General features: G+C 37.4%; 1 protein-coding gene across 1 annotated transcript in view; it reads left to right on the forward strand.

The window, feature by feature from the left end:
- Positions 1 to 530: 530 nt before the first annotated feature.
- The window catches only part of ANO4 (anoctamin 4), a gene marked incomplete at its 5' end in the record, with an annotated part of 126,652 nt that continues 113,806 nt past the window's right edge, over positions 531 to 13,376 (forward strand). The window contains one exon of the mRNA XM_082767328.1: positions 531 to 600. Within this exon, the coding sequence (XP_082623454.1) occupies positions 531 to 600 (70 nt within the window). The remainder of the gene's footprint in view (positions 601 to 13,376) is intronic.

Consider the following 13,376-nt stretch of genomic DNA (forward strand, 5'->3'; position numbering starts at 1 on the left):
AAAACTGACATTTAAAAAAACTCTGTGGTAGTTACATCATTAATATTGTCCTGTGTGAGCTGTGTGGGTTTTTTGAAGGAATGGAAGATAATTCCTCCTTCAGGCAAGTAATGCAGTAAGCCATAACTTTGTATTAATTTAAATATCTATTAGTGTGTCTGGTTCTGATGTCCACAGCACAACAGCAGTAAAGACTTCCACATTTTTTCCTTTTCATAGAAAATTCATTTTTTTGTAGTTTTCTCCCCCCCCCCCCCCCCCCCTTTTTTTTTTTCCTCTTTCCTTCTTTAGGAAGGCATTTATAGCTCCATTTTTATCCAGAGCACTTCTTATATTTTAGTTATTCCATGCTGGTATCTTGTATCTAACAGTACTAATTCTTATTCCTGTCAGGTATAAGTTTATCTATTCATGGGGCTGAAGAGCGTGTGCAAATCTTTCAGAGGAGAACTGCAGCAAGCTACCCAGTGTTACAGCATCCGCCTGTGGTTGGGCAACCTTCACACCCACAAGTCAGAAGGTCAATAAAGATGGAAGCATCATCTGCTGGATCTAGTATTTCAGCAGTCACTGGTGGAAAAGCAAAACCCCATCAGCCAGGTAACGAATTTGGTCTGACATCTTTTTCAGTTCCATTTCTTGTGTGGTGTGCCATTGTGTTGTGAAGCTGGTACCAATAGCGTCAGATCATGCTTGCATGGAGATCAATTTATTGATCATCAGAGCTACAGATTGATGTTTTGTGTTTGTTTGGTATGTTTTAACAGTTGTAGACTTCAGTGGGAGTAACAAGAGTTGGGACAGCTGAAAGTGGGGAATAAAAATGTAAGTTTAGTCATTAAAAAAAAAAAAAGAAAGCCATAAAACAATCAGTAGCCGTGTTCAAAATGTTAATGCAGAAAGAACTCCTTTCAATACATTTAATTTGGATAAGCCCTGAGCTGATGTCAATGCTGTAAAGGCTACAGGCATCCCCATGGAACTCCATAATTGACACTAATGTTGGTTTTGAACTAAGGATGTGGCATGATGCAGAATGCAGATCAAAGTCTTGCTGCTAGGATGAAAACAAAAACTTTAGATCTGAAGGAGATTTTGCAACATATATTAAATAGTTAACAAAATGAAACTTTTTGAACAAAAGCCAGAATCTCCTGGGAACCATCAAATTCTAATTGACATCATGAATTCATTCCTCCTTATGTTAATTGCCAGAGCTATTTTAGAAGTATCTTTTCTTATAACAGCATTATAATAGCATTATAAACCACATTTGTACTGGCCATGTTCAGTTGTTTGTCAAAGTGAAAATTAAACTCCAACTTTCTTTCCTGAGTAGAGTGAATTAAGGCTGCCCATAAAGTCAGTTTTGTAGCTTTTATATTGAAGGGTTTCAACAGTCTCTCAGCTGCCCAGGAAAAGGAATGAGGCACCCTGTAACAGCTGCTATGGTGCCATGGGACAGAGTCCATTTGTGTGAAACAGAACGCTCTGTCTGCAAACCCTTCATGTGCTTCCATTACCTTGCAGATCTAGGAAATGCCTCAATTTTTGTACAAGTTGAAAATATTGAGTACTTATTGTGATTTGCTATGCAGGTCTATTGCCATGAGTTTCATACACCAATACTATTCAATCACCATAATCTTTGTCAATGTGTATTAATTAGAAATTTACAGTGACTTGTAACCATTTGCTTTGTTTATTTCTTCTGTTCACTTGTTTGTCCTTCTATTTTTTTCATCTTTGGTCTTTTTCCTTTGAAGTACAGAGACTACTACTACAAAAATACCAATTAAAAGAAACAGCACCACAGTTTGGGAAACAAGTATCATGAACATGCACAATAGGTAACACTAGCTATTCTGAGCTGCTCATTTTGAGCTGCTACTATGTGTTAATAGATATGGCCTATGTTTTAGTACTGAATAATGCACAAGCAATACGTCTGGCTTTTGACTGAGAAAAAAAGACACCTTTTTGGGTAAACCCCAGAGGTTTCCTAAAATGGAGCTCATTAGTGAGCATCATTTGGATGATGCTTCTCAGAGGATTTTAGCTTTCAGTACAGTCATATAAGATTAGCTTTGTCTGTCACATCTTCCTCTTTACATGGTAACAGCATCTATGACCTTCAGAGAGTTTATTCAGCAGCTTGGTTTAAGGAGGCATTTTCTATCATGAGTTTCACTGAAGTTAATAGAAGTTAATAGAACCATGAGCCTTAAAGGCTGCAGACTTTTATAAATAGGTTGCATGACAGGAGTATTGTTTTAAACAATTTACAGTGTCATTGTTTTATCTGAAAAGAAATAATGATTTTATCATTTGGATCTGTTTATTATTGTTATTATTATTATTATTATTATTATGTTCAAGAACGCTAATTTTTTTCTCTGTCTGGGGCGAATTACAATTGTTAGAGCTGTATTCTTTTTATATATTGGTAGAATCTGGGAAAGTAATAATAGTAATTATGCAACAATTGTAATAAGTGGAATTACTAAGAGAAAATTTTAATTTAATACTGAAATTATATGTTATTAATTCCTTCTCATCCACAAATTAACAGCTCTAACTTCATAAATAATTTTTCTTATGCACTAATTAGCCAATAACAGTAACTTATTAAAGGCTGTACATTAAAAAAAAAGTTCAGTATTTCAGAGTAAAAATGTTTTGACTATATGAATTACCCAGGTAAAAGATCTTGCTCTATCATTTTCTAAGCTATCTTCCTGCTGTTTCATGCAGTAGATTCCTGAGGTTTTTGTTCAGTCCAATTTTAAATATCTTATACAATTTGAGTTCTCCCTTACATTTGAGTGTTGTTATCACAATCAAGTAGATATTGCTGTTGAAACAGTATACATTATATTGTCTGAAATTTCCTTTGTCCAATTAGCAAATACTTTGAACACGAAGACAGTTTAGCATAATTGATAGTACAGAAAAGTATTCTGAGGATTTAAAATGCTATTTCTAATTCTTATCAACCAACGAAGTTAGAACCATGGAAAGAAAAGGTTCTTGATAAAGTGACAGAGAAATGAGTGAGTCTATTTTTTCCCTCTGACAGCACACTACTTCTGTTTTCCGCACTCTACTTTTTTTCCTTAGCCACTTCTTTTCAGAGTGACATTTTTTATTATTTATTGTGAATTCTTTCTGATTGGCAGCTGTTTCCTTTAACTGTGGTTCATTGCTAGCTACATTCTAAGGAGGAGGAACTAGAGATATTACTCAGCATTAGAGCATTCCTTTTCAGCTTGCTTCTCTGACAGTTTTATTTACTGCTGGTCAGGAACTTGAAGCTGATGACTTCTGCTGTTACTCTGGGTGTTGTAAAGTGATGAGAGTAGCTAATGAGAAGTAAATTGCCCATGATAACTCTTAAAAAAAATAAAAATAAATAAAGTAAAATAAAGTGAAATAAAGTAAAGTAAAATAAAATAAAATAATCTTGTGCAAACTTGCAGAGGTACTGACTGCTCAGCCACAAGTAGAACCCCAGCTTCTAAGCTCTGATATTAACCAAATCAGAAGGTATCACATAACTGAAACAAAATAGAGAGGGAAAGGGAGAAATAAGTGGAAGAAAGTTATTAACTTTGTTGTAAGCGAAGATTTCTGATACCTCTGCATATGCACCTGTCTGAGGAAAGTTCCTCTTGGAAAGGAGAAGACCAAAGACAAGGAAAACAACCAGGTGATAAATATAGCTAAAATGATTTCAGCATTGACATATTAAGGGCAAGCATGCATTCCTGCCAGAATCATGGAAGTACAATGTTTTAATTTTTGAGAAACCTCCAGTCGTTGTCTCCCAGTTATCTGAGCAGATACGGTGTATTGCAGCTAATGTGATACTGTATTCTGAAGTACAGGATTCAAAGCACCTGGCTGGTGTAAATTGTTAAAATTCTCCTGAAGAAGGTTTATTATCAATGTGTCTGTGTTGCACACAGGAGGCTTATTTTGAGAGCTACAGGAAACACTGTTTAGGTTGTCTGTAACAGCAGAAGGTCCAGGTACCAAATAATCCTGAAGGTTAAACTGTCTTCCTCCCCTATTCCCTCAATGAGGCAAATCTGTGAACAAAAAAATCCTCACTTGTGACTGCATTGCAGCTTTGTTATGGAGTAAGCAGGATTTCAGTTTTTGATTTTCTGCCTGTCATTTCCATTGATACTACTTATTTTATATAAGGGTGATGTTGCCTAGCTTTTTCCTCATGGTGATGAATTCATTTATTCTCAAACTCTGAAGAACTCATCAAACCTAGTTCCTCTTGCTGTTGTTAAGTTTGCTGGCTACCTTGCTCAATACTTCTAAGCTGTTGTGTAGTGAATTCTTCATTGTGTAGAACACTGGAAACTTCCTATGTCTTCTCTACTTGCAACACTTGTTAGCAGTTGTTGCCCACTTTTGCAATAAGAGATTTGAACGTCCTCCAGAAAGACTTTTCTCTCTTTAATTTTTGTGAAGGATAAAGGTCTCTCGGTAAGACAGAGCTTAAAAAACAAGCATCAAGAAAAAGTAACTTTGTAAAACTGAATAATACAATTTGTTATTGTGTTACTGAAATTATCTTTGAATTCCACTATATACATAAGCGCACATCTTACATATATGTCAGTTGTAAAAATTAGTTCTGCTGCCAATCTACACTTCCAACAGGAAGGATGGTCTTTGAAATTCTTTGTCTTCAGAATTTAGTAAATACGTAAAGAGTTCACCTCAGGAAATGCATAAAAATTTCCTAGAGGTTTCTGCTTTCAATAGTTAACTGTTCAAATAGATCTTCTTCAGTGTCAGAGAATGGTACGTTTGGGAATGGGGATTGCTTGCTACCTGAAATGACAGAAGCATATGTATGGTATATGAATAAGCTTTATGTTCAATGGCAAGGAAACATCTCCTGAAATGATTGGCTTCTGGCATTACAATGGAAGTTTAGTGCAGTCATTGGAATTCAGAGAGAATTCTTTTCATCAGCCTCTTGCCTTTTACCACAAATAGTACCTGATAGAGAGGCATATAAGGAATATATGTTGTCAGGCATGCTTTTCTTGATTTTGGGATCCTTTTGTTATTTTATTATTGCTTGTTGAACTGCATCATTTTTATTGATACACTTAGTTGTTGGTTGGGAAAGAGGAAGCAAGATCTAAAGGCATTGGCGAGCAGAACAACTGACTTTAGGAGGCAAGGAAAAATGCACAGTTCTTGAAGCTATGGCAATCAAAATTAAAGCAAAAGAGGAAACGTATGTTTAACAAGCTTAGTCACCACATAATGAACTTTGAATCATCAAGGAAGCTAGAACTGAACCCTATAAAACTGATAATTTATGGTACAAAAGATAACCTTTTCTCATCACAAAATGTGAACATGCTTGTCAGCATTCACATTTGGTGTAAATGTTCTTAGGAAGATCTCTGTTAGTTTGATGTGATTTCTTGCTTAAATCACATTCTCTGTTCTTTGCTGACTGGCAGGACGTATGTCATATACCACTCTCAGATAAAAATAATAAACTCCTGCAAATAATTCTGCCAGAAATCTCTGTCATGCAAGTACTTCTTGGCAGTAAATGCACACAGTGTATTGGGAATGGCTGATGTCAACTCACCTGAAAATTTGTCTTCACATTGACAATAGTGTTGTAATTCTGCTTGTCTAACACTCTCAGGGACACAGCCCTTTTCAATGTCTTCCATGGTGTGTATATAAAACTTCCTCTCATGTGGAATGAAGCATGTGAAAAGCAAGCAGATTTCAAAGTTTCACACTCCCTTCATTAAGCTTATTTGCACATTACAAGAAAAGATATGGTCACAGATAGACAGATGCTTCTGTGCAGAAGTATCTTGATTAATGTCAAATGAAACAGCCCTGGATATTTAACTTTTCTCTTTATCTACAGTCTGTGTTCCATACAATGGAAGTCCAATGCATCCAACTAAATTTCTCCCACATCTCTACCTCAAGTGTGAGCTGGAAATAACTCCCTGATGCACAAAGGGACACTTTCTCCTGACTGTTGGAGCTCTGGAGCCTCTGCAAAGCTGCTAACAGGGAGTTTGTTTCAATTACAAGGAGGACATTTTGTCCCTGGGCTGAATGACAGGTCGTCAGATGGTGATTATGCAGTACTTTGAATTTAAGGGTTGAACTAGCTAGTAGATGATGCACAGCATGAAATGTGAAATCTTTTGTCACTTTGCTTAGTCATTCAGCCTGGTTCATTCATCACTTTACTTTTCTCAGGGCAAAAGCCAGTTATTCGAAAATACCTGTGCCTAAACCAAACAATACAAACAAATAAACAAACAAAGCTAGAGAATAAACTGTATTTTTCATTGTCAACTCTCTTGTTTAATTTTAAAAGATTTGGTTTAGGTACAAATCGCACCCTTCTTTTTCAATTTGTGCTCCACCTGACACAAAAAATAATGATCCTGCTTGGGACCTGTGCATGCCCTCAATAAGGGCCTTCAAAAATAATAATTTTACCTGGTGGCTTTGAGGGTGTTCTACTTCTCTGGGGAAGTGTATGATTTTAAACTCACCTCTTTTCAAAGTCTTCTTTTTTTTTTTTTTTTTTCCCCTTCCTGCTTTGATCAGCATCCTGTTTGCTGTTGTAAAATGATCTTTCATTCACTCTTGCAATCAATTATGTATGCTTACTTTAAAATCAGTATGGCTCACCCTCAGATTTCAGCTCTCGTAGCTGTTGTTAGTTTACAACATGCAGTCAGCTCACAAAGGCTGCAAAATGCCAGGCTCTCTGGATTTTCTCGATCATTCCATCCTCAGATAGTTTCCTTGCAAAGGGAAACATATCTGAAATAGAAACCAGCAGCCAAATGTAGCTTTGCACCAAATTTGGAATATTGCTGATCCCAAGGCAAGGTCATAATGTCCTAAGACCAGTGTACCATAACTGTCTTAAAACAGTTAAGAATATTTTTGACCTCAGTAGATTTTTCTGAAGAAAAATGACAAAACAATAAATTAAAAAGAGAGAGAAAGGAAGGAAGGAAGAGAGAGAGAAAGAAAAAAAAAAAAAAAAAAAGAGAGAGAGAAAAAAGAGAGAGAAAGAAAGAGAGAAAGAAAGGAAGGAAGGAAGAAAGTGTGTTTCTGATAAATTAATGATCCATTTTATTAAAAGCAAATAGCTTATCATTCAAAGAGCAATCAGGGAGACTTTGAATAATCAGTTATTATGTTTCTGTAATGCTTGACTGAAAAAATATGGCTTTTTCTTAGACAGAGTCCTTACTTAAAGGGGACTAGGTACTATGTAACTTTCTATTTCTAATGTAAAATATGCTTCATATATTCTAAGGAAAGCTTAAGGGTGACTGTCAAAAGTGGAACTAATTAGGTTCTACTTTGACAGAGATGTTTTTGAGATCAGGAAATGGATTTGTCTGTGACATGACTGCACCATGTTACTAATTTCCACCAAAGGTTTCCTGCAGTCCAAAAGACAGAAAGACCTTCCAAGCCTGTGCTTCATTCTGAAATCTCAAAATGAATCCAAAACTTTATTTATAATTCAGGGGGGAAAAAAAGTGTGTAGGGTGGAGATGGTGGTGGGGACAGGGGCATGGGAACTTGTATAGACAATTAGATATGATATAAATACATCTATGTATCAGAACCCACCCAAAAATCCTACTAATGCATGGAGGTGGCAAGCCTAAAAGAATTGCATGAAACAAAACATCACTGCTTACAGCAGATACAAGGGTAGCAAAGGTGGCATCATTTTGATCTGTTCCTTATTCCAAGAAAGGAGCAAACTCCCTTTGAGTCATGCAGACTGCTACCCTTCCCTGTGCCACAAGTGGCTGGACATCTCAGGGAAGCAGATGTGTTCTTCCACATGCTGGATAACTCCATGGAGGCACAGTATTTACTAGTTACATACTTGGCGTATGCAGTTCTCTACTGTACCATGATTCAGAGGTCCATCAGAACATGAAAGACACACTTCTGAGGTTTTCATTATTGATAACATTCTGTAGTCTGCATGGTGCACTGTGTATGAACCTACAGACAACGGTTTAGGGTGCTTACAACACAAAAAGAGAGAGAGCACTATAGGGTTATTGCTTTATTTTGACCTTACTTTAGGAACATGAAGCACAGAAAAGGAATTTAACACCTGGATTATGGTATGAAGAAGTAACCTGAAACTTCAAGGAAACTGGAAGGTTTTTAAGGGCCATCAAAATTGCACAAAATTTAAAGGCCCTTTGTGCTGCCAGAATGCCTAAAAATGATCCTTGAGGTTCAGATGCTGTCTTGCTACTTGTGAAGGAGTTTCTGCTTAACACTAATTACTGAAAGTTCTCTCTTTTGGACAGGCATCCTGTGTCTGCAGCCCAAAGCTAGTCCATGTATTTTAAGGGTGTTGTATTTCTCTTTGGTTACTCTAGGTAATTTTAGGAGGTCACAGGGTTTTATAAGAAAGGCCAGCTGCACCAAGTTTAGGGGCAGGATCCCTGTTGCTTGTGAGATACTCTCAAAGCCATTGAGACATTGAGGGGCATTGGTAGCATTAATTATTATTGTCTAGATTAAACCTTCCACTCCAGAACTCTCTAAATCTCTGCAAGTTGTAAGAGACAGAGTGGGGATAGACTGCATGTGCTTACACTGTTCATATTCCCTTTGTTTAAGCATCTGCTGTCAGATGTAGGATCCTGCACTGGATACACCTCTATTCTTCTACACTCTATTTAGGATAACCATTTTCACATTCCTTTGCTACATTAATTCATCAGCAGTTTCAGGACAGCTGAAGTTCCCAAAATGGTTTAGCTGCTGGTGTTTTCTGAGGGAATGAATTGGCAGGATGTGTATCACTGCAAAGGTAGTGATAGGCTATGGTATAATGTGAGTCTGTATAAACAATTGTTACATAAAATATCCCTGGAAGACAAGTTGAGTATCTTATAAAAGCTATCTTGGTATTTCATGTTATAATGAAGTAAATCTTTGGCACTCTGAACTTATCTGTTAGGTCATGCCCCTTACCCCTGTGCAGCCAGCTTTTCTGTTTGTCTCACTGTAAACTGGTGGCTTCAAAACCAGGCAAACTTTGCAACGAACAGTTTATTCAGCAAATGTTTTCTCCCTCTCCCCTTCCTAGATTTCCTGCTAACAACTCCTGATATTGTCAGGAGAGGAAATTTTTCAAAATATGAGTTTGCACCGAGGGTTATCCACCCATTTTGTCAGTAGTTGTCTTTGGAAAAAGCCTAGGCAGCACGAGAGACACAAAAAGAAAGAGCATGCAGAATGCAGGACATCCCACTTCTCTGTGGTTAATTGGCTGAGAGGACTTCTCTGCTTCTGATGCCAGCCAGGGTTTAACAGAGAGCAGAATGGACACCATAAGTCTTAAAAATACCTTAGGCTGTGATAATTTAGTAGCATTAGGTGTTTCAAAATCCCCTCTCCACTACTGCTGCTTCTGTAAGATAAGGAAAGAGTTTGTGTCAACATAATTAAACATATGACATGCCTTACAGTGTATTGCAATGCAAAGGGAAACTGTTTTTAAGTAGCCTTTCAAAATTAATTCCAGTATAGTTATTATGATACCCTTGACATGACCATGCACAGAGACAGCCGTTGCGTCAGTTCTTTATACTAAATAAAATTATATTAGTTTTTTAATTCTTTTTTTTTTCTTTATATTTTTTTTTTCTAGCATTGTTTGGACTTTCCTGTGGAAAATGTAGTCCTATGTATTCATTCCAATCACTGTCAAAGCATTGCTAGAACTAACAAGGCATTTTTGTGCTTTTACACTCACCTTTTGATTCTCTCACGCTAATATATCTCGCACTAATATATAACACTATTTTTTCCATAATCAGTGAGAAAACCATTAAGAGAAATGTTATTTTCTGCATAGTGAAATATTCAATTAACTATGTTGAACACTGACAGATTATACTATTTTTTAAAATAATTGGTAAACCAATTAAGACTACCAGGAGTTATGGACATATGTAACAATCTACCAGGTCAGAGGCTTTTCAAAGGTCTGCAGATATTTCCACAGGGTACACAAATTTTTCTGTCTTGGAAACACATTGTGTATTAATGCAGTACAGATAGAGTGCTTTGACTTAAACTAGAAGTCTCTAAAGACCTCTCTTTCAACACGAATCATTACTTAGTATCAATAATTTTTCCAGATCTGTGCTTTGTAGACAGATAGGGGCAAATCCTGTGACCTATACTGGTAAAAATAAGTACCTCAAATTAGGGAAAACTGTAGACAGCATATGTACACAACAAAATTGGGTTTTAAGATACTCCTGATTTGTCACAACAGGTACGTCTGTGCTGGCACTGCCCTACCACACTGAAACCACTGCAGATGTGGCAGACAGATGGTTTTGCCTTGTTGTATCTTAAATAAAAAGATCTGTCAACAAGTTCTTAGAAACAGAGTTAAATGCATGCCTTTTTCTGTCCTTTCAACTGCAATCTTCAGAAGTAACCCAAGATTGGAAACAAGCATTAAAATGAAAGAAAAGGGAATCTACACCCTGTAGAAATCTGAAATTGTGTTGAAACTGCAAGATAGAGGAAGCTTAGTACTACTTGTAAGGATCGATGAAAGCTCCTAAGTAATGCTCTTGTTCCAGAAAAGAGAAATGTGCTGGACTGGTGGGTCAAAAAGCTGCAGGCTTTAACATTTCCAAACACACTTTTTTTAACCCCTCTGGTGGGAAAAATTAATAAATAAATAAAATAAAATCTGATGTAATTGAAACTTTTTGAGTTTCAGTAATTTAACCAACATGTACTTCATACTTTGAGGTTTGTTGTCCAGTATAACCCTGGGATGGATGCTGAGAAGACCCACTATGGTGTACATTTTACTTTATTTCTGTCACTGAAAACATGATGCCAGAATTGAGATGAGTAAAGCTATCGATTTCATACGTGCATGTAGCTCTAAGATGTTTACATAATATTTTTAACAATCTCCATTTCAAACTGCACTTTTGCTGCAGCTGATCTGCCTAACATTCAGAGCAAGAAGCCAGTAGAAAATGTACCTGCATGAGTGATCTTTCACCCCATATTGACTGGGGTTGCCTTCAGTGAAAAGGGCACCATGTGCAGTAGCTTTCATCCTCTTAGAAGTATGACAGATTCACAGAATAGCTGAGGTTGGAAGGGACCTCTGAAGATCATCCAGTCCAATCCCCCTGCCAAGCAGGTTCACCTCGAACACATAGCACGAGATCACATCCAGGTTGGTTTTGAATATCTCCAAAGAAGAAGAGTTCACAGCCTCTCTGGGCAACTTGTTCTAGTGCTCTGTCACCCTCAAAATAAGGAAGTTTTTTCTCATTTTCAGATGGAAACTCCTGTGTTTAAGTTTGTGCCCATTGCCTCTTGTCCTGTCTTCAGGCACCACTGAAAAAATTCTGGGTCCATTCTCTTGACACCTTCCCTTCAGATACTTATATACATTTATAAGATCTCCCCTCAGTCTTTTCCAGGGTAAACAGGCCCAGCTCTCTCAGCCTGTCCTCATACGACAGGTGCTCCTGTCCCCTCATCATCTTACTAGCCCATCACTGGACTCTCTCCAGGAGCTCCATGTGTCTCGTACTGGGGAGCCCAGAACTACACACAAAACCCCAGATGTGAGCTCACCAGGGCTGAGCAGAGTGGGAGGGAGGATCACCTCTCTCTACCTGCTGACAATGCTCTTCTTAATGCACTCCAGGAGACCATTGGCCTTCTTGGCCACAAGGGCACATTGATGGCTCATGGTTAACTTGCTGTCTAGCAGGACTCCAGGTCCTTCTCCATAGAGCTGCATTCCAGCACATCAACCCCAACCTGTAATGGGGCACGCGGTTATTCCTCCATAGGTGCAGGACCCTGCATTTGCCTCTGTTAAACTTCATGATGTTTCTGTCTGCCAAACTCTCCAGCCTGTCCAGGTCCCTCTGAATGGCAGCACTTCTGGCCTACCAGCCACTCCTCCCAGTTTCCTACCAGCAGATTTGCTGAGGGTGGACTTCGTTCCATCATCCAAGTCACTGATTAATAAGTAGATGGTTCTGTGACAGGAGCATATACCCACGTGGCATCCTAGCTATTTACCGCTTGTATTCCATTTCCAGGCTAATGTACAGTCATTGTGAAAGTACAAGTTTGCTGCCAAAATTATTTAAAAAAGAAATCATCTCACTGCATTGATAAAAGTCTCTGGCTAGCTGCCTCTTCAGAGAGATGTTTTGAAGCTATAAATTTTCCTCTGCAGAGACTTCTAGAGCTGTAGACAAAACATTTATTTGCACTTGCTGAGTTAATTGGAATCGAGGGAGGACAAAGAAGAAAGACTGTTCAGTAAGCAACTGAGTTAAATGTTTCTATTGTTACCAATGAGCAGAATCAAGTAGGAAAATTCTTCAAGAATAGAAAAATTCAAGTAGTAAAATTACTCAAAAAACCTGACTGCCTCTGCAAATTACAAAGATCAGCTCTGTTCTTGCACGTCCATTCAAAACTATTGAGTAAATATGAACACCTTACTGTGCCTTGAGAAACAGAAGCACTTGCCCCATCAACTTACATGTATTTGCATGATCTTTATTTTGGTGCCATATGCTGAAACTCTGCACATTTTCTGTGCATCCAAATGCTCATGCTCAGTTTCAGAAAACTGTGTGAAGTAACCAATCTGCAAACATGGTTTGCACATCACAGAAAATCACATGTAAAAATGTTCAGGCTTGGAAAATCTGGCTCCAAGTATTTAATGTTCAAGAAAATAGTCTTTTTGCTTTTCAAAGCTCCTGCTTGAAATGCTGTTTGTGGCAATTGAGTAGATACTAGATGATACGTGTAGCAAGACCCTCATCCAGCATGGTGCTGCATATGTTCTTAATTTTAGGTAGATACAGAAACTCTCTCACCTCAGTGGAAAACCTTGTTTAACATCAGCACCATATTGACTACCTTGCCATACTATTTGCTTATCTGATACAGTTAATTTTTATAAAATTCCACTTTAGAATGAGCCATCTCATCCAGCCTCAAAAAATTAAATGCCTTTTTAAAAATCTCATATGTTTTCCTATCTGAATTAGTAGAGACCCTTCAAACCAGTAACAGTATGCTACTTATTCACTACTTTAAAGAGTACATCAAAGTAAATTTAATAAGCTAATTATAAAATATGATCTCAAATGAATTAGTGTCTGAATAGGCTGAGAAAAATCTCAGACTGACCTTTTAATAAAATCACTTAAAGTTTGATAAATCTAATATTTACTTCATTTTTATTTGTGTTTGCTTATTTCTCATGTTTTCGT

This window comes from Aythya marila (genome assembly GCF_965140915.1).
Source record: "Aythya marila genome assembly, chromosome: 1".
Classification (NCBI taxonomy): domain Eukaryota; kingdom Metazoa; phylum Chordata; class Aves; order Anseriformes; family Anatidae; genus Aythya; species Aythya marila.